This window comes from Podarcis raffonei, chromosome 4 (genome assembly GCF_027172205.1).
Source record: "Podarcis raffonei isolate rPodRaf1 chromosome 4, rPodRaf1.pri, whole genome shotgun sequence".
Taxonomy (NCBI): domain Eukaryota; kingdom Metazoa; phylum Chordata; class Lepidosauria; order Squamata; family Lacertidae; genus Podarcis; species Podarcis raffonei.
The window spans coordinates 18,631,981-18,653,690 of record NC_070605.1 but is presented as its reverse complement, the minus strand read 5'-3'; the positions used below and the strand labels follow the sequence as shown (position 1 = coordinate 18,653,690).

Sequence of the window (21,710 nt, the reverse complement as noted above, 5' to 3'; positions counted from 1 at the left end):
TATGTACAGTTAATACTGAAGTGTCAGAAGAAAAAAGCTGCAGATACAAACCCACCGTTGGGGGTGGAGACTGGAAGCCTTGTGAACCGTGAACCGAGTGGTCCCCAACCGAGCAGAAGACCAAGAAACAATATTTACAACCAGTGGCGAAGCTGCATGCCCCGCTACCAGGGGCGGAGTGCAGGCTGGGTGTGTACCTGGCACCCCCGGGAGTGTGGTACGCTGCCCGCGAGGGCATGGTGCGCGTTCTGGGGGTGTGATGTGCCGCCTGTGGGGCGTGGCACCCAGTGCGGGGGGGGGGGAGCTGCTCGGTGCTAGTCCAGGGGAGCCGCCGCGATGGCACCCTACCGGAATAGTGGTGCCGGGGGCGGTCCACTCCCTTCGTTCCTCCGCCAGTGTTTAAAACATATCCCTAGCAGGCTATATTTATCAGGATCAAGTACAGTGGTACCTCTGGTTATGAACTTAATTCGTTCCGGAGGTCCATTCTTAACCTGAAACTGTTCTTAACCTGAAGCACCACTTTAGCTAATGGGGCCTCCTGCTTCCGCACCGCCGGAGCACGATTTCTGTTCTCATCCTGAAGCAAAGTTCTGAACCCGAGGTACTATTTCTGGGTTAGCGGAGTCTGTAACCTGAAGCATCTGTAACCTGAAGTGTCTGTAACCCGAGGTACCACTGTAAATTAAAAGAATACAACCTACCAATGTATTTTGAACCTCATGAGAAGAGGGGAATTCTGAAGCCTACTTCCTCCAAGACTGATTCCAGGTTGCTACCTGTGACAACCAAGAACAGCAAAGGGAGGTCAAATGGGAGTGACACTACTAACACCAATAGTACTCAGGAATGTAACAAGAGAAGAAATGTTCTAGCAACTTAAAATGTTTAAACAAGAACTTATGGAATGCTTTGGGACTTACATACTTGTAGTGAATCAACAGAAATGACCCTCCATGATGAAAAGCTAAAAAACCTGAATTTTGAAAATAAACTGAAAATTGATTTTGATCTGCATTTCCTGTTTAACAACAACAACAACAACAACAACAATTTATGCCCCGCTGGGTTTCCCCAGCCATTCTGGGTGGCTCCCAACCGAATATTAAAAACACAATACAGCACAATACAGTTTTCCGTTTCCACAGAGGAAACGTTACAGGAAGCAGTGAAGATAGTTAATAAAGGGAATATGCATGAAAGAAATGAGCTTCATTAATAAGCCGAACAAAATCAAATTCTGGAAAAGAAACTGGAAGAATTCACAGGGCTATATAGAAAAACAGGTTTGACAAAAATTAGGCAGAAAATAGAGAAAAAATGCATATAATTAAATTTACTTGAAAGTGATAAAAGCGATGGATTTATTAAATTCTACCTGCATGCCCTCCCTATTAAAGTGGGACGTTCCCCACTTTATGTGATTTCACTTATGCATGAGGGCTGCTGGAACATAAAAGTTGGGGGACGCCTCTACTATACGTACAATTTTATTTAATGAAATTATGAACAATGCCAAAACAGAAGTCAAATATTGTAAGTATGGTAACAAAATTTGGGAAGAAGGTTTTAATGAAATCTCAGCCATAATTGGATGGGGGGTGGGATCAGAAAAAAAGCTTATTTGACTCTATTAAATATATTTACAGAGAAAAATCTGGATAGTTTACATTAAAACTTGGTGGGCCACTTTGGTGGACATAGAAACCTTACCCACAAGCTGAAATCACGACTTGCAGTTAAGTAGCCTTGTTGGTGCTTTTCCATTATCCTTGCAGTAGGAAAAATTTAATTTCTCACTATTTGCAAAAGAACTTCAATCCTTTCATGTAACCAAGAAGGATGGATAGTGAAGCATTTTCTTTCCCCGAGCAATAAATATTTACTGTCCTCTGTTGCCTAGCAGCAAATGGCTCTATAAGAATCAACATCTTTCTGCTTTGACTGCTAGCTGTGATTTTGAAAAGGTGTTTTGCCCCCAGAGATGAAAGCCTGTGGTCAACGCATGTCAGTTGTGTGTGTTTATTTAGCAGTCCTAAATAAAGCTGCTCAAGTTATTAAAAACCCGACATTGGTTATGAATAAAAATTAAATACATTGTTGAAAATATATTTTCTCTTAAATATATTTTCAACAATGTATTTCATAGTGAAATGTATTTCAGAGGGAAGAATGTGAGAATGCATTTTTAACAACATAATTTTGTAGAGAAATCTATTCTCTCACATTTTTCTATTTAAACATGGCCACATTGTAATGTGGCATCCCAGTTGCAAAAATTTTAATAATGAGGCAGCTCACATTTACATATGATAGGGTCATCTGAATGTGTATTAAGGTACATTTGTCAGGATCCAAGGGACTATATTGCGGGCATTCAAGAGCTTGCATGTCTCTGTTAGATATCACCAGGGGGCACCACACAGCCAGTTTCAAAAGTAGTGTCTATGGGCCATGTGAAGTTGCTGCTCTAGAAACATATGACCAACTCATTGGACATCTAGAAATGATGGCATCCTGGCAATTTCTCAGCACCATGCACAGGTATGTATTAGAAGCTGCCCTATACGGAGCCAGATTGTTGATTTATTTAGCTAGGTATCGTCCACCCTGACTGGCAACAGCTCTCCAGGGTTTCAGACCAGAAGTCTTCTCCAGCTCTACCTGGAGATCTCTGGCATTGAACCAGAGACCTTCTTCATGGAAGGCAGATGGTCTACCACCCAACTAGAGTCCTTCCCCAGTATATTTTTGCCGATAGCTTATGAAGACTATTGTCCACAGCCCAAGGTCCATATATTTGCAAGGAAATCGAAAGCAATGGAGGGATGCATCAGTCAAAATGATGGGAATTACCGTATTTTTCGTCCCATAGGACGCTCCGTCCCATAGGACGCACGTAATTTTTTTGGGGGGAAATAAAGGAAATTTCCCCCCCAAAACCAGGTCGGGGAACAGCGGGATGGCGGCGCTGCGCCTCCCCGCTGTCCTTCGAGCTTGTGGGGCTGGCCGATGTCTGCCCGGTGCGCGGGGCGCTCTGCTTCAGGGCACCCTGCGCGCCGGGCGGCAGGCTGCTCCCCATGCTGCGGATGTCTGCCCTGCGCACAGCGCGTTCTGCTTCAGGGCACCCCGCACGCCGGGTGGCAGGCTGCTATCTGCAGCCTAGGGAGCCCTGTGGGAACTCCCGCGGGCTCCCCAGGCTTGCTGATAGCTTCCTGAAGCCTGGAGAGCGAGAGGGGTCGGTGCGCACTGACCCCTCTCACTCTCCAAGCTTCAGCGAAAGCCTGTATTCGCCCCATAGGACGCACACAGATTTCCCCTTCATTTTTGGAGGGGGAAAAGTGCACCCTATAGGGCAAAAAATACGGTAACTTTAATTGTGTTTATCTTAGGACAACTACTTTATCCTCAAAGTGCTACCTCTTTAGGGGGGCGGGCAGAGAAAGCAATAATGGAGCAATCATTGTTGGGAGTGTTTTTCACAAATGCCTCATCAGTACCCTAGGTATAAACCATGCCACTTGGCTCCTGAAGGATACTGCCAAAGTGTTTGCATGTGTTCATGTTTTACCTTTTCAGCTAGATAGATAACGGTGAAAGATTGTGGGGTTCTGCACAAGGCGGAAACTAGCCTACAATTTACTTGAATAGAAGAGACTTTTCAATTGGACCACCTTCCTGAACACAGCACCGCAGACACTGACCAAACTAGGAGTTGCTGCCGTGACATAAGAAGCCAGCATTGCGGTAATTGGTGGATTATTTCCGCCCCCCCACCCTGTTCCTATTTTTCAGAAAGAGTGGAAGCAGAAAATTGAACCCAGAGGGGGAGTGTGTGTGCAGACAAAACCGGTGCTTCGGAATAGGAACAATACTGTAAACCAATAGGCTGAGTTCTTAGTCAGCTTTCTATCGGGTAATGTGCTGAGAAACTCTTGAGTGCCTTGATTACGGGAGAGACTTGCAAGGGCACAGCAGTTACCACTGATATTTTGCCAATAGATTTCTGCACCTTGTTCGCAGTCCTAAAGACTGCCTCCTAACAAAAGCTGAGCATGCCTGGTTCTATGTCCTATCGATTGAGCACATAGAGGGAGCTGCTTTGGAAGACGGACGTTGATCCTTTCCAGCCCCATGGGAAGGATCACTTGCTATATGTGGCTTTACCTTACTCACTTCGCTAACTCCCTCGTGAGATCCAAAAAGTTTGCAGTCAATGGAAGCTTGGGGGCGTTATTCGAAGCACCGAACATCTCTCACTTTTTATCTTGGACAAACTATACACTTGCTGACTGGCAGAGCTTTCTGGAAGGGAAAAGGTACGGGTCAGGTTCCCAAAACCTTCTTGTGAAAATCCTCCTCGTCGTGGCGTATTCCGTTATCATAGTTTTCTCCCTCTTCGGCAACGCCTTGGTGTGTCACGTCATGGTCAAAAACAAACGGATGCATTTTGCCACCAGCCTGTTCATTGTGAATCTTGCTGTGGCGGACTTGATGATCACCTTTCTCAACACTCCCTTTACTTTGGTAAGAGCATGGGGATAATGTTTATATTTATTGAGATTATTGTTTAAGTAGCACAATACTTGCATGTGGATTTAGCTCCCTTGTGCCTGCTAAAATTATTAGGGGGGCAGGGGGTGGGAGCAACACAGTTTATTTAAAAGTAGTAATTGATAGTGATTGCCTGCAGGATGGTTGTTCTGTGTTTGCGTGTGTGTAAGCAGAGAGCTGTGTTATCCTAGCCACTTATACGAAGCTAGTAATGTGTTTAAGGTATCATTGTACTTTTTAAAAGCACCTCAAAGATCCATTAGTAAAAGTCTCTTGCACAAGCTCTTGCAAACCGAAAGGGGATGCAGAGTGTTGGGTGGAAATTACTATCAATGTATGCATAGTCCTTTGATCCATTAGGAAAAGCACTGCAACAAGGATTTATTGTGTTCTCTGTGGAGGCAACAGGCATATATTCATAGCAAATGGGATTCGTTGGCAGCTAAGTTGCTTCCCCATTTGCAAGAAAGCTAGCCAAATGCATTGCTCTCCGCAATCAGATTTTAATAGGTGCAACTGGACTTCTCTGCGTGCAACTGGACTTCTCTGCGACCCATCCCCTCTGCAGGGAGGTGGGACCAATTCGGATGGTCCGCGCCCGCCACTTAATGGATCCAAATGGTTTCCAGAGAGTGGTAGGGGATGCTTTATCCCATGTTGATGGCCTTTCAGCTGATTCCCTGGTGGCCCGCTGGAATGTGGAGTTAACCAGGGCTATTGACTGTTTGGCTCCGAAGCGCCCTCTCCGATTGCATGGAGCCCGGACAGCCCCGTGGTTTTCCATGGATCTGAGGGCAATGAAACAATCGTTGAGACGGCTAGAGCGCCGGTGGCTGATAACTCATTCCGAATCTGACCGGACACAGGTTAGAGCTCAACGTCGAGCCTACCAAGTGGCGATAGCGACGGCAAAGAAGAATTTCTTCACCGCCTCTATTGCATCTGCAGAAAACAGCAGCAGGAGACTTTTTCAGGTGGTTCACAATTTAGCGGAACCACCTGCAACATTGGGGCCCAGTACGGGCCACATGTTCTCCTGCAATGATTTTGCAAAGTTTTTTGCAGATAAAATTGCTCAGATTCAGGAAGAAGTAGACTCCACCATGGGAGCAGGGCCGGGGCGGGAGAGTGCTAGAGTTCTGTCTAGTCAAGTTGAGTGGGATCAATTCCAATCTGTTACCTCCGAGGATGTGGACAGGCTGCTTGGACGAGTGAAACCAACCACCTTTCTCCTGGATCCTTGCCCATCCTGGCTTATAAAAGCTAGCCGGGAAGGACTGGGCGATGGGCTTCGTGGGGTGGTGAATGCTTCCCTCCGTGAGGGAGCCTTCCCAGACCCGCTGAAAGAGGCGGTTATTAAACCGCTTCTTAAAAAACCATCTTTAGATGCGGCCACGATGGCCAACTATCGCCCAGTCTCAAATCTTCCATTCTTGGGCAAGGTGATTGAGCGAGCGGTTGCCGAACAACTCCAGGCACGCCTGGAAGAAGCGGACCATTTGGATCCCTTCCAATCGGGATTCAGGCCTCATCATGGGACTGAAACTGCCTTGGTCGCACTGGTTGATGATCTCCGGCGGGCTAGGGACAAAGGTGAGAGCTGTTTCCTAGTTCTGCTGGATCTCTCAGCGGCATTTGATACCATCGACCATAACATCCTTCTGGACCGTCTTCAGGGGCTGGGAGCTGGAGGCACTGTCATACAGTGGTTCCGCTCCTTCCTCCTGGGCCGTGTTCAGAAGGTGGTGGTGGGGGATGAGTGTTCAGACCCCTGGGCTCTCACTTGTGGGGTGCCTCAGGGTTCTGTCGTCTCCCCCATGCTTTTCAACATTTACATGCAGCCGCTGGGAGAGATCATCAGGAGGTTTGGGCTGGGTGTTCATCAGTATGCGGATGATACCCAGCTCTACCTCTCTTTTAAATCAGAACCAGTGAGGGCGGTGAAGGTCCTGTGTGAGTGTCTGGAGGCGGTTGGAGGATGGATGGCGGCTAACAGATTGAGGTTGAATCCTGACAAGACAGAAGTACTGTTTTTGGGGGACAGGAGGCGGGCGGGTGTGGAGGATTCCCTGGTCCTGAATGGGGTAACTGTGCCCCTGAAGGACCAGGTGCGCAGCCTGGGAGTCATTTTGGACTCACAGCTGTCCATGGAGGCACAGGTCAAATCTGTGTCCAGGGCAGCTGTTTACCAGCTCCATCTGGTACGTAGGCTGAGACCCTATCTGCTTGCAGACTGTCTCGCCAGAGTGGTGCATGCTCTGGTTATCTCCCGCTTGGACTACTGCAATGCACTCTACGTGGGGCTACCTTTGAAGGTGACTCGGAAACTACAACTAATCCAGAATGCGGCAGCTAGACTGGTGACTGGGGGCGGCCGCCGAGACCATATAACACCGGTCTTGAAAGACCTACATTGGCTCCCAGTACGTTTCCGAGCACAATTCAAAGTGTTGGTGCTGACCTTTAAAGCCCTAAACGGCCTCAGTCCAGTATACCTGAAGGAGCGTCTCCACCCCCATCATTCTGCCCGGACGCTGAGGTCCAGCGCCGAGGGCCTTCTGGCGGTTCCCTCATTGCGAGAAGCAAAGCTACAGGGAGCCAGGCAGAGGGCCTTCTCGGTAGTGGCGCCCGCCCTGTGGAACGCCCTTCCAGCAGATGTCAAAGCGATAAACAACTACCTGACATTCAGAAGACATCTTAAGGCAGCCCTGTTCAGGGAAGTTTTTAACGTGTGATATTTTACTGTATTTTTGGTTTTTATGGAAGCCGCCCAGAGTGGCTGGGGAGGCCCAGCCAGATGGGCGGGGTATAAATAATAAATTATTATTATTATTATTATTATTATTATTATTATTATTATTATTATTATAGCTAAATTAGTTAGCATCTGAATGCAGCTTCACATAGCTCAATCAGCTCTCAGGGCCCAGAAGCCTTGATTGTGCGGAGCGTACTTCACAATTTCTATAGCACTAGGGAGCCACAATAGCTTGGATTGTGCGACTGGTGGTCATCTTCCTGGCACAGATTCAGCTAGATTCCCTTATCTCTGTTATGCCTGTAGACAGACAAACCAAACCAAAGGCAATAGAACAACCCACAGCAAAGTCTCTGTCAAACAGAAACCAGGGTGATTTATTGGATGCAGAGCTTTGCTTCTAGTAAGTGACGAATTATTGTAATAAGTACCTGCATATTGTAACAAGTATCTGCATAATATCATTATCAAATTTGTTACTTGCTTTATCTTGCCCAAGGCAACCCAAAGCAACTTACAACCAAACAAAGAAACATTCAAAACATCCCACCCACTTGTGAAAGACCATAGATAAAGGCCTGGCTATAGAGGGAAGTTTTCATCCGGTACCTAAAGAAATGTAACAAAGGTGCCAGGCAAGCGTCCCTGGGGAGAGCATTCCTCAAACAGGGAGCCACCACAGAAAAGGCCCTGTCCTATTGCTGCCCTCTGGACCTCTTGGGGAGGGTCTGGGGCAGTTCATTTGGGGAGAGTTGGTCCTAGAGGTATTGCAGTCCTGAGGTATTTTCATTTTCAAGCCCTCTGGCATTTTCAAGTGTTTAAAGCAGATCACATGCATTAGGTAAAGGTAAAGGTACCCCTGCCCGTACGGGCCAGTCTTGCCAGACTCTAGGGTTGTGCGCTCATCTCGCTCTATAGGCCGGGAGCCAGCGCAGTCCGCAGACACTTCTGGGTCACATGGCCAGTGTGACAAGCTGCATCTGGTGAGCCAGCGCAGCACACGGAACGCCGTTTACCTTCCCACTGGTAAGCGGTCCCTATTTATCTACTTGCACCTGGGGGTGCTTTCGAATTGCTAGGTTGGCAGGCACTGGGACCGAATGACGGGAGCTCACCCTGCCGCGGGGATTTGAACCGCCGACCATGCGATCGGCAAATCCTAGGCGCTGAGGTTTTACCCACAGCGCCACCCGCGTCCCACATCACATGCATTATTTTACTGTAATTCCTGCAGAAATCCTGCAAGATAGGAAAGTGCTACTTTCTCCATCTTGCAGATGATGGGCTGATAGAGATGGGGGAGGGTTTCAATTCAGTTCACATTTAGAGTCCAGTCTTTCACACTATCCGAAACACTATGTGAACACAAGTTATCCCTAGAAATTCACACTTCTATTTATTTTGCAATGTGGTTTTCCAACCAAGCAATGTTTATTATTTTTTTTTATTATTATTATTATTATTATTATTATTATTATTATTATTATTATAGCATATATTCAGGGACAGTGTACATAAAAATGAATATATCAGTGAAAATAATGTAAACATTGGGAAATTACTTGCAGAAATGTGCACATTAATAAAAAGCTGCATAGAACAATGTGCCAGGGGAAGTTTGCATTAAAACACTGATGAATTTTCATGAGTTTTATTGGGGTGGGGTGGGGTGGGGTGGGGTGGAGAATCGCAACAGAAATGCGATGAGCTGAATTTAAGGTTGGGAAAATGAGAAACAAGATTGGCAGAATATTTTCTCCTTAGCTGAGCAGGAGTGGCTTGCTCAGTCAGGTCTCAGAAATACTGCAAAGAAAAGCAAGTTAAAAGACAGTTCTTCTGAACTGTCTGGTGTGTGGGTGTGGGTGGGTGGGTGTGGGTGTGTGGAAGTAAGAGAGAGAGAGAGAGAGAGAGAGAGAGAGAGAGAGAGAGAGAGAGAGTGTCAGACCAGTCCAGTCCATTTGTGCTGGAAATAGAAGCAAGTCCTAGCAAGGAAGATATTGGCCGACCACAACCCCAAACCCTACTGGGATTGTAAAAAATGAAAATTGTCTTGTTCCTGCCAGGCTCGCTTCGTGAACAGTACATGGATATTTGGGAAAGAGATGTGCCACATCAGTCGATTTGCCCAGTACTGTTCCCTTCATGTCTCTGCCTTGACCCTGACAGCCATTGCCATAGACAGACGCCAGGTGAGGAATTTTTTATTCCAAACGGCAATCAACAACATTTGGTTTATTTTACTTCTTTATTTTACTTCTTTATTTTACTTGCTTTATTTTACTTCTAAAAGCCTTTTTAAGGAGATAGCCAGCTGGCAGGCCTCGCCCAATATCCCGCAACATCTCCCACGAGGAGTATTAACCCCTTTTCTTGGTGACAAAACCTCCTTCCACAGCGTTGCTATTTTGCAGGTGGGATTTAGCTGCATATAGGCAAAGTCGGGTTGCATAATTAAAGTGAATTTTGTGCTTTAAGAAGCCCTCCTTTCCCCACCCCTGCACCAAATCAGACCTTTTCCCCATAAGGGAAGTGATGGGGAAATTCACTGAAAAGTGTAGGAGATCAATTTTGTGATGTGTCATATAATCTCCCCTCAGACAAACAAAAACGAATGCTCAATATGTAGCAGCAGCAGATGACATAGAATGCTCCTGCAAACTTTACATTTCTAAAGTAAAGCTTTCCCCCCCAACATGGTCTGCAAACAGGTGATACTGCATCCTCTGAAGCCTCGGATTTCAACTGCAAAGGGTCTCGTTTGCATCTCCATCATCTGGCTAATGGCCACATGCTTCTCTCTCCCACATGCAATCTACCAGAAATTATTCACTTTTGAATACAGGTAAGGGGGACTTTTTGGCAGAGCAATCTTTGGTGTGCTGGTCCCAGGGGGTTACCGTGCGGCGTGGTCCGAGTCCAGTCCGAGGTCAAGGGTGTGGTATGGGGGCTGCCCGTCAAGGCTGAAGCGGGGTCCAAGGCAAGGAGTCGGGTGAGGTCAGGAACTCTGGCAGAAGAGCAGGACAGGGTGCCGGCAGGAACAGGTTACCAACAATGTTGCTCCTGCAACCTGGGACTGGGCTGGCTGGCTTTTATCTCCTTTGAGGCATAGGGTGGTCCCGGTCCACAGGTGACTTGCCTCTCCTGGGCTGGAGGCGAGCACTCCTCCTGCGAGAACCTAGTTCCCTCCGCCTCTCTGCCCTGAGCCTCTGCAGCTCAGGAGAGGCTGGAGGATTACTGGACCCAGAGGCAACTTCAGCTTCCTCTGACAGGGCTGAGAGTGGAGCACCTGCAGGCAATGGGTGCTCAATCACCTCTGGAGCCAGAGCAGATTCAGCTGGTGTTTGCTCCTGAGGATCAGGCACAGGTGAGGGCCCTTCAGGTTCAAGCCCCAGCCCCGGCTCAGCTGGTTCTGGAGGCAGGGACTCCTGTGCAGGCTAGGATTCCTCAGGTTCAGCCTCTGAATCCGATTCCCAGGCCATCACACTTGGGCTTCTGTCAGGTAATGGCATCCTTGAGTCAGTGGCGGACTTGGGTACGATGGTGCCGTATGTAAGACCAACATTTGGAACCCACCCCTTGTTGGGATACTGCCGGGAGACGGGGGCATCAGGCAGGCCCCCAGCTGGCGCCAGCCACCGGCCGGCAGCCGGGCGAAACTCCGGTTCTCAGAATAGCATCAATCAGCGACACAAGCCTCAGATACCCTTAGAGACTTGGCACGCTCTTATCAGCAGAGTGAGTAACTTCTCACAACAGAAGTGGTGGACAGAGACATGTGTAAGCATTATTTACAGGTGTTTATTCAGAATAGTTCAGGAACAAAGGAAAAAACATGTCTGCTTCCCTTTGTGTCCAAGCACACAGCAGCCAAGCAAAAGCAACATAGAACGGAAGTTCCCAGCAGACTGTGCTGGAAGTAAACAGGCATGTGACACACAACAGTCATGCCCGTTCCCTTTTAAGGTGGAACGGAACTATATCCTAACACCCCTGTCCTTTTGCTTCTTTCCCAAAGATGGGTAAGGAGGGGCACAACTTTGGGAAGGAGGCACAAGGGAAGGAGGCAAGGTCCTAGAGCCCTCTCACCTCTTTCCCAAAGCTGGGAAAGCACTAACTCGAATTTGGGAAGGAGGTGGGAGCACTCTAGAACCCTGTCAGAGCCCTCATGTCTTCTTCCCAAAGTCCATTGGGGGTGGGGAACATTCTACAGACAGAGGACCACATTCCCAGCTGGGCAATCCTTCTGGGGCCACATGCTGCTGGTGGGTGGAGCTAGAGACAAAAGTGGGTGGAGCAAAAAAGGCTTTTTTTTACTGTTGTGCTAGTTCCTCTCTATCCATAGCAAGCAAGAGACGCTCTTTCCATTCCAGGACACATCCCAGCTAGGCAAAAACATTCCAGGACACATCCCAGCTAGGCAAAAACATTCCAGGTCTGTATGAAACAAGGCCAGTGAGGGATGTAGGCTTGGAGAGGGTGTGTGAGGATGAGTCCCAAGGGCCAGATAGAGAGGCCTGGGAGCTGGGCCTGCGGTTCCCCACTTCTGATCCAGAAGATTCTATGTTGAGACTCCACAATTCTATGATTCTAAGTGAGGGCTACCCAAAAATACCCCAGGAGCCAGTTTATAGTGCCATCTATGGGACGTGGGTGGCTCTGTGGTCTAAACCACTGAGCCTTATGGGCTTGCCAATTGGAAGGTTAGCGGTTCGAATCCCTGCAGTGCAGTGAGCTCCCATTGCTCTGTCCCAGCTCCTGCCAACCTAGCAGTTCGGAAGCACGCCAGCGCAAGTAGATAAGTAGGTACCGCTGTGGCGGGAAGATAAATGGCGTTTCTGTGCGCTCTGGTTTCCATCATGCGCCAGAAGCGGTTTAGTCATGCTGGCCACATGACCCGGAAAGCTGTGGACAAACGCCGGCTCCCTTGGCCTGAAAGCAAGATGAGCACCGCAACCCCATAGTTGCCTTTGACTGGACTTAACTGTCCAGGGTTCCTTTTTTTTAGTGCCATCTGATGAACAACCTAGTGTTTCCTCACTGCTGAAGCCAAGCCAGAGCAATAGCATATTAATGGAATATCTGCCCTTGATTTTCAGGGAGGAGATCACCCGATCCTTGTGCCTCCCCAATTTTCCCGAGCCAGCTGATTTGTTCTGGAAGTACCTGGACTTGACAACTTTCGTTCTGCTCTATGTGCTGCCCCTTCTCATTATCTCCATCACCTACGTGACCATCGCCAAGAAGCTCTGGTTCCGCACTGCCATTGGGGTCATGATGGTTGAGCAGTACTTTGCCCTCCAGAGGAAGAAGATTATGACCATTAAAATGCTGATGCTGGTGGTGGTGATCTTCGCTGTCTGCTGGTTCCCTTTGAACTGCTACGTCCTCCTCCTCTCCAGCCAAGTCATCCACACCAACAACGGCCTGTATTTTGCTTTCCACTGGCTGGCCACAAGCAGCACCTGTTACAACCCCTTTATTTACTGCTGGCTCAATGAGAATTTCAGGGCAGAGCTGAAGACCTTTCTTAAGGTCTGCCGGAAATCCTCAGATCCAAGGGAGCAAAGGCTTCCGTCTCCTGCTGGTCTGCCGTGCAGGGCAGCCTGGCCACAGAGAGATCACCACAAGGGTTTACAGGTCTCCCTTGACCTCCCGTCCACCTCCAATTTTCAGCTGAGAAAGAATGACATCACCGCTGTGCAGCCTATAGTTGCTGTGACTTGAGCATCGAAGCAAACTAATTGGGTGGTCCATGGCAGCACTGCAAGGAGGCCTTCTCCAGGTCTGATGGACTCGGCAACTCTGCAGAAAGCTCTGCCTTGTCCTTTAGTGTGTGTGGCTTTGCTCACTCACTTGAGTCTTTCAAAGCTCTGAAGAACCATGTGTTTGCTCCCGTGTCGTGCTCCTGTGATATTCAGTGATATTGCAATGGATGGATAGGTCAGCAAAAGGTTGATGTAAAGGATCTTCCTTTGGGGCAGAGAGTTAGCCCCTCTAAATCCTCCCAGCTCCATGGCTCTGGGTCCGCCACACTGCCAGTGATGGGCAGGAACCAATCTGGCAGCTGCTAATGACATCAAGGCTAGGTTTTCACATGTGATGGAGGGGTGGGCATTATTCTCTAAAAAGATAAGAGCCAAATAGGGGCCAGGAGCCAAGTTTTGTTGAGTGATACTTGACATTAAAGAAAGCACCCCGGACCAAGATTGGTTAACCACCTTGTGTTCCCATCACACACGCAGGAACGAGTCTCAGTGCTCACATTTTCTCCAGCCATAGGCAGACATAGACTTTGCTCTTTGGGAAAGGCATCTACAACAATTTTGAGAGTGGCCTCCCGAATCCTGGCCAAAATAGATTTTAGGGGACGCTTTGCCCAGAGACTTATTTCAGAGTGTTTCACCCCTGAAGAAAGCCTTTATTTGCCTTTGCGGTTGAGTTAAGCAACACAATAACCTTAAACCCCCTTCAAGGCTGAGAAACTAGATGGAGAAAATGAAACGAGAACACAATTCAGTTGACATGTATTTTACTTGCAATGGCTCTTATTGATTAGTTGTCAGTGCTACTTTCTGAGCAAAATCATGGAGTCTGCAGAACAGGCGTCTTGCTGTGAGTAAATCATTTTTTGCAATGACTAAGCGTCGTTCAGCCTTTGTTTTCCAGTGTGTCATGGTGTGACATTTGAAAATAACCCCAGGGTTTTAATGAATTTGTTAGCCCTAGTTTGTTATGCTAGGGTTTCTGTAATAGCTTGCTTTATGAAACAGCAAAACAACTGCAAGAAAGCTCCTTCTGTGACTAATAAAGACTATTTCTGTTACCAGCTGCCTGGGTCCTCTGATTCCATCATACTACACATGGGTCTCCAGATGATCTCTGGCCGTCAGCTGAGCTGGCTGGCAATGATGGGAGTTGTAGTCCAACATTATCTGTGGGCCCAAAGTTGATGAATTCTGGAGTAAATCATTAGTGCAGCTGGATAAGCATAGGTGATACATGAACTATGCTGCTATAGATGGAGGTAACAGGACATTAAAAAAACAACAATTAGCACATCGCAATGTTCAAGAGCAGTGATACGACCAGGACAGGGCTTTAGGGCAGAAGGGCCTCAAATTCAGCAGGGCTGCATACCCTCCAAGTGTCCTGATTTTTCAGGGATAGTCCCGGAATTACAGAAGCCATCCTGGTTTCTGATTTAATCCCGGAATGTCCCAGTTTTCCTTTTCCCTCCCCTTTGGAGTGTGTGTGTGTGTGTGTGTGTAGGTGCAAAAACTGAGTACTGTTTATCCTGAAAGTAAAATACTTGCACCAAATTTGAAATTATTTTTTTTTTGGAAATACTTTATTGTCACTTGTACAACTTGTATACAGTGAGATTACACGAGCACCCCCCACTCAGCTCTCTTAGTCTTAATTCCCCTCGTTTACTGACACACACACACACCAAACCTGAAAGTCAGTTGCCCTGTTGTTATCTTTTCATTCAGAGTCTAACAGCCCACGGACAGAAACTGTTCTTTTCCCTGTTGGTGCGACTAATCATATTTCTATATCTTCTGCTTGAGGGCAGGAGATCAAAAAAAGTGCCAGCCAGGGTGTGAATTATCCCTGAGAATTTTCCTCACTCTCCTGAGGCAACGTTCTTCCGCTATTTCATCCAGCGGATTCACGGGACAGCCCATAATATCTTGTGAAGGAATGAAGGAAATGGTGAAGAATTGGGAGTGGGGAGACCTGGAAAATGTATTATATTTCTATTTAAATGATAAGTCATCATTTCTAGATTTGCATGTCCACACTCTGTAGCTCAGTGGTAGAGAGCCAAAGGTCCCGGTTTCAATCGCTTATCTCCAGGCAGGACTTGTCTGAAAAGTCCCTTGTATGAATACTTGGCAGGTCTCTGTCAGTCAGAATAGACAATGCTGAGCTAAATGAGACCGTGGTCTGACTTGGGATAAAGGTAGCTTCCTTTTAATTGGTACAAGTGAATTATATGCAGGTCTGCATATTTTTTGATAAGCATTTTAATCTCTCCTCTCTCCCCGTCTCTTTCTGTCTTTCTCTGTACAGAGAAAGAGAGAGATGGACGGATGGCTTTTAATCATGATGGATATATGTTACTGCCAGGATCAGGCAGATTGCATCTGAGTTCTTAAGCATGTCAGACTAGGACCTGGGAGACCAGGGTTCCTCCCCTCCACACTCATCCATTCAGTCACTTCCTCTCAGCCTAACCTACCTCACAGGGGGGTTGTGAGGATTAAATGGGGAAAGGAAGAACCACACACGCCACCTTGAGTTCCCTGGAGGAAAATGTGGGATATAAATGCAATAAATAAATTAATACATATATATAAAAGGTAAAGGGACCCCTGACCATTAGGTCCAGTCGTGGTCGACTCTGGGGTTGCGGCGCTCATCTCGCTTTATTGGCCGAGGGAGCCGGCATACAGCTTCTGGGTCATGTGGCCAGCATGACTAAGCCGCTTCTGGCGAACCAGAGCAGCGCACGGAAACGCCGTTTACCTTCCCGCTGGAGCGGTACCTATTTATCTACTTGCACTTTGACGTGCTTTTGAACTGCTAGGTTGTCAGGAGCTGGGACCGAACAACGGGAGCTCACCCGGTCACGGGGATTCGAACCACCGACCTTCTGATCGGCAAGCCCTAGGCTCTGTGGTTTAACCCACGGTGCCACCCGCGTCCCATATATATATATATATATAGTCATTTAGTCGTGTCCGACTCTTCGTGACCCCCATGGACCAGAGCATGCAAGGCACTCCTGTCTTCATTCTCCCAGGCAGGAGAATGCTGTTGTGCTCAGGTCCTGCTTGCACGCTGCCCATGGGCATCTCACTGACCAATGTGAGAACAGGGCATTGGACTAGATGGGCCTTTGTTCCTATCAGGCAAGGCGCTTATGTTCAAAAAATGAGAGTTGGACAAATGGCATTGGTATAATTCATTCCAATCAAATGTTAGGCCCTATGTGATGCTATTTCTGCACCCAGTTGTCTTGAAGGATAGTGGATCTGTCACTTGGCCCCAAACTCCCACTCTGAAGTAGAATAATAATAATAATAATAATAATAATAATAATAATAATAATATATACCCCATTTATACCCACCCATCTGGCTGAGTTTCCCGGCCACTCTGGGCGCCTTCCAATCGAGTGTTAAAAACAATACAGCATTAAATATTAAAAACTTCCCTAAACAGGGCTGCCTTCAGATGTCTTTTGAAGATAGGATAGCTGCTTATTTCCTTCACATCTGAAGGGAGGGCGTTCCACAGGGCGGGCGCCACTACCGAGAAGGCCCTCTGTCTGGTTCCCTGTAACCTCACTTCTCGCAATGAGGGAACTGCCAGAAGGCCCTTGGCGCTGGACCTCAGTGTCCGGGCTGAACGATGGGGGTGGAGATGCTCCTTCAGGTATACAGGACCGAGGCCGTTTAGAGCTTTATAGTATAGTTCCAAGCCTTAGTTTGGTAGTTAACCTGTAGGAGAGAGAGAATGGGCATGCCACATGGTAGAATGTGATAGTGTACTATTTCTGTAATAAAGCCCAACGAGCTGATTTGCATGTGGGTGGAGCTGTAGTATGTGTTTATACCCATCTTACGCCAGGCTGGAATCATCAGACGAAAGACACTTTGTAGACATAAATAAATGTGCAAACTCAGGCCACAACAACTGTTTTCTTGGAAAACTGCATCTTTTCCCCCACAAGAAGAAAAACAAATAGTTGGCGTGTGTTGCGATTTTGGGCAGGCAGGTGACAGGAAGGGGAAGGAGGAAGCAACCCTTCTCCTGCCTCTTAAACTGTCAGCCTGTCAGCTGTGGTTTTCAACTTAAAAATAACTAAACAAAATGACGGAGAAAAGATTCATATGGATGTGTGATTCGGTCAGTGGGAAGAAGGTGCAAAAGGAAAAGGTTCTTCCCAAATATTCTGCCGTGGTATTAAAATAAAAACAAAAACCACTCAATTCCTTCCCACGTAGGGACCTAAGTAAATGTGACAGTCATAGAATTACTTCCAAACCACATCCTCTTCGCAAGTCCCACAGTTGCAATCATACACCCTATAATTGCTCTTGAGCGAAAGCGTTCTAAGTGAACAGAGGCAGAAGCTGAAAAGTTTCTTTTCAAATTGCATGGGAGTTATCCTCATCTAGCCAAGACTCCTGATAACCCGTGTGGAAGGAGAACACTGGTATTGGGCACATTTACATGTTCACCTTTGGAAAAGAAAGGAAGAACCCTGCCTCCCCAAAATTATCCCCACCATTCATTGTTGTTGTTTAGTCGTTTAGTTGTGTCCGACTCTTTGTGACCCCATGGACCAGAGCACGCCAGGCACTCCTGTCTTCCACTGCCTCCCGCAGTTTGGTCAAACTCATGTTAGTAGCTTTGAGAACACTGTCCAACCATCTCGTCCTCTGTCCTCCCCTTCTCCTTCTGCCCTCCATCTTTCCCAACACCAGGGTCTTTTCCAGGGAGTCTTCTCTTCTCATGAGGTGGCCAAAGTATTGGAGCCTCAGCTTCAGGATCTGTCCTTCCAGTGAGCACTCAGGGCTGATTTCCTTCAGAATGGATAGGTTTGATCTTCTTGCAGTCCATGGGACTCTCAAGAGTCTCCTCCAGCACCACAATTCAAAAGCATCAATTCTTCGGCGATCAGCCTTCTTTATGGTCCAGCTCCCAAGCTTGTTCTCTGCTGTCCCAGAGGGCAGGACCCAGATAAACAGATTCGAATGACAAGAAAGGAGAATTCAGATAAACACCAGGAAGAACTGTTAGACAGTGGAACGGACACCCTCGGAAGCTGGTGGACTTTTCTTCCTTGGAGGTTTTCAAGCTGAGATTGGATGGCCATCTGTCATGGATGCTTGCGCTGAGATTCCTGAATTGCAAGGGGTTGGACTAGATAACCACTGGGGTACTTTTCTACTCCACACTGCTATGATTTATCAGCCTGTGTAGACCAGCTCTGAATCTTGATTACACGTGCCAAGGATTAGCACCTGGCTTTGCAGGAGTCTCCTGTGGATGGTCATTTGATCCTTAGTTGTCTTTGGCAGATTGCTTGTGTTGAATGCCAGAAATTGCCATGTTGTATGTGAATACACAGCATTCTCAGGGCTGTAATCACCCTCATTTTCATTATTTTCCTTTCTGTGTTCAGTATGCACGATTCCACCCCACCCACCGCGCACCTTCTCTGTGCCTGCAGGATGTCAGACAGTTCCCCCCCACCTCTGGCATCATAGGAAAGGAAAAGAACGATTTAGTTAATGCTGCATAATTAATATCCTGGCAGCAGAAGCAGAAATTGCAACAACTACAAAAGACACAATTTGAAGATCAGTGGCTTAATATAGCCTATTCCTTTTATACTTTAAAATCTACAAAGAGCTGCATTATTTTCCTGTGGTTTTGGCACATTCAGTGCAAGAAGAGCTGCTGTGAACTGCCTAAACAATGTGCAGCTCTGGCCCCAAAATGGAAAATGAGCGAGGTCCCAACTAAAGAAGCATGGCAACTTAAGTTGACAGAATATGCACAACTCGAAGACTTAACATATAGAATAAGAGAACAAGAAGAACATACGTTTCAAAAAGATTGGAAAACCTTTACTGAATATGTAGAAAATACCGCATTTTTCACTCCGCACCCGACCTTAAGACGCACCTAGTTTTTAGAGGAGGAAAACAAGAAAAAAATATTCTCCCATCACCTCAACTCCCATCTTCCCTGAGCTCTGGCCTTGCTACCTAGGGGTGATGGGAGTTGTAGTTCAACAACACCTGGGGACCCACAGGTTGAGAAAGGCTGAATTACAGTATGTGAGGTGGGGCTTACCTGCCCCCCCAATATTTTATTCAAGTTGGAAGAGGGAGGGAGGGAATGAAGGAAGGAAGAGAGAGGGAGGGAGAGCTCAAATTTGTGCGTGCCTGTGGCGGGCAGCTGTGGCTCCCCCTTTGCTTGAATTACAGTCAGCTGGGAGGAGGGACAGAAGGGGCTGCCGTCCGTCCCTCCTCCCGCCTCGCTGTAAAGCCAGCAAGAGCCTTTTGCTTTAAAGGGAGAGCTGCGCAGAGCGTGCCAGAGGCAGCGGCTCTTGCTGGCTTCGTTCCATAAGACACACAGACATTTCCCCTTACTTTTTAGGAGGAAAAAAGTGCGTCTTATGGAGCAAGAAATACGGCAACTGTGTACAGCTGAAAATGCTGGCAGCATTAAGATAAATTCAACAGCGTAAACAAGTTTTGAAGGATGCAATAATGGAATAATGAATGGTATAGTTTCTGTATAATGTGCAGGGATTTGTGATATGCTGTAGCCTTATTGGAGTTCACCGATCGGGTCTGCGTTGCTCCGGAACAGGAGGAAGGAAGTCAAAATGACACCGAGGTTGGTTCAAAGAAAGAGTTTATTCTGCTCTCCGGAAAATGAACCATGGAAAGAGAAGAAGGGAAGTCACTGATATCTTAAGGATGTAAAATGAGTATTTTAAATTGTAAAACAGAAAATATAATTTTAAAAATTATATATATATATTATACACACACACACACTATTTACAGGTCTGTTTCAGTACCAACTTACTTTGTTGCTCAATTTTTAAGCTAGTTGGGCCTTTAGTTGTAGTGATAATTATGGAAGAAAGGGGGATAGCTACCATTTCACTTGTCGCATCAAACCAAGTGGGAAGACTCCTGAATCCTTCTCACACTTTTAACAGACAAAAAGCTAGATTTCAAGCTAGCTTTAAACAAAGAACTTTAATTGCTGAAAAGAAATGTCTGAGCAGGGGGCGAATGCTGCTGGTAGATTTATTATTTGTTTCCAAATCATTTCCCATTCAGCGAAGAAAAGACTGCAGAAAACATGTCCCAAGGAGGCAACATTTATTCATACACAAATTTTTATAAATGGCTTTTGGTTCAGCCACTAACAAATGCGACAAATCTTACTGTTGTCACACGGCAGTTAGGCGTTTTGTTCAAACATAATTGCAGTAGTCCTTGAAATGTTTCAAGCTGTCAATGTCTTATGCAAATCTTCCCCAAGTCTACTCCATGCAATACTCCTCTACAAAGTGAACATGATCACACACACATTACATATACATATACATATACATATACATATACATATACATAGGGAGTTCTCTTTTCAGAGCACTAAATGTGGTCTGCCTACTACAAGTGGCAGCAGCTTTCAAAGTCTCAAAGGCTATACTGCAATTGGCAGATGTGGCGTTTGCCCGTTTGTTTGAAAATGTCTGTACAGGGGGAGAGAAAGGGTTAGTATGTGGACCAATAGGAAAGCTGGAGGCGGAGCCTACCTGTTTATAAAAGGGCTTAGCCCGAGGTTCGGGTTGTGCATAGTTGGTTGGTTTTAGTCAGTTGGTTGGTTGGTTGGTTGGTTGGGAAAGGCAGTTGGAAAAGCAGTTGGCAGGCAGTTGGAAACAGAGACAGTGCAATTGGTTCTTGTGTGAGGGGAGGTAGAAGAGATAGAGACAGGATAAAATAAGACTAAGAAGGTAAAGAGAAACAACGTTTGGAATGCAGTTAAAGTTTGTTTGTGTCTGCAATAAACTACACTCTTCTTTGTTAACTTAAGAACCTGACTGAGACTAAGTGATTTACTGGGGAGGACCTGGTTGGTGGCAGCGCATTAGTGGTGTACGGCTCAATAGTCCGTGAGACGACTGGGGTCTCCGTACGAACGGCACAGCAGTCCTTTATCCTGGGTGTTGGACAGGGATTACAGATCTACAATCTTCCCCTACATCTTACCACGAGTAAATAATAATAACAATAACTTTATTATTTACACCCTGCCCATCTGGCTGGGTTTCCCCAGCCACTCTAGGCAGCTTACAGCACATAAAAAAATGGTAAAACATTAGACATTTTAAAAAATATTCCCGATACAGGGTTGCCTTCAGATGTCTTCTAAAAGTCAGACTGATAGTTGTTTATTTCCTTGACATCTGGTGGGAGGGCGTTCCACAGGGCGGGCGCCACTACCGAGAAGGCCCTCTGCCTGGTTCCCTGTAACCTCACTTCTCGCCAGAAGGCGCTCAGAGCTGGACCTCAGTGTCTGGGCTGAACATGACAAAACCTCCCTTTAAGCCGCGAATAATCACACAGTTAGCTGCATTTTGTCACTGTTAAAAGACCATTGACACTGAATGCTGAAGGCAACGGTTGGTAAGGTTAAGGTTGGTTTTAGCCCTATCGTAGGTCTTTGTCAAATCTCCCTTAATACAGGTACCTCTGGCCCTTTGTTAAACTACAACTCCCATCTGCCCCAGCAGCATGGCCCATGAAGAGGGGACTTGTAGCTCAGGGACATTCGGAGGCACAAAGGTTCT

At 46.8% G+C, this 21,710-nt stretch overlaps 2 protein-coding genes across 3 annotated transcripts in view; one reads left to right on the top strand and one right to left on the bottom strand.

Moving 5' to 3' along the window:
* The window catches only part of HEPHL1 (hephaestin like 1), a 160,239-nt gene that overhangs the window by 63,202 nt on the left and 75,327 nt on the right, over positions 1-21,710 (bottom strand). The window lies entirely within an intron of this gene.
* Positions 3,375-14,135, top strand: GPR83 (G protein-coupled receptor 83). 2 transcript variants are annotated; one of them, XM_053385631.1, is made up of 5 exons: positions 3,375-3,916; positions 4,024-4,527; positions 9,376-9,501; positions 10,021-10,154; positions 12,409-14,135. In XM_053385631.1, the coding sequence occupies exons 2-5, from the start codon at positions 4,135-4,137 to the stop codon at positions 13,034-13,036; spliced, it is 1,281 nt and encodes a 426-aa protein (XP_053241606.1). In that variant the 5' UTR covers positions 3,375-3,916; positions 4,024-4,134; the 3' UTR covers positions 13,037-14,135. The 2 variants fall into 2 exon arrangements, with proteins under 2 accessions (XP_053241606.1, XP_053241605.1); XM_053385630.1 differs by having other exon boundaries at positions 3,375-4,527.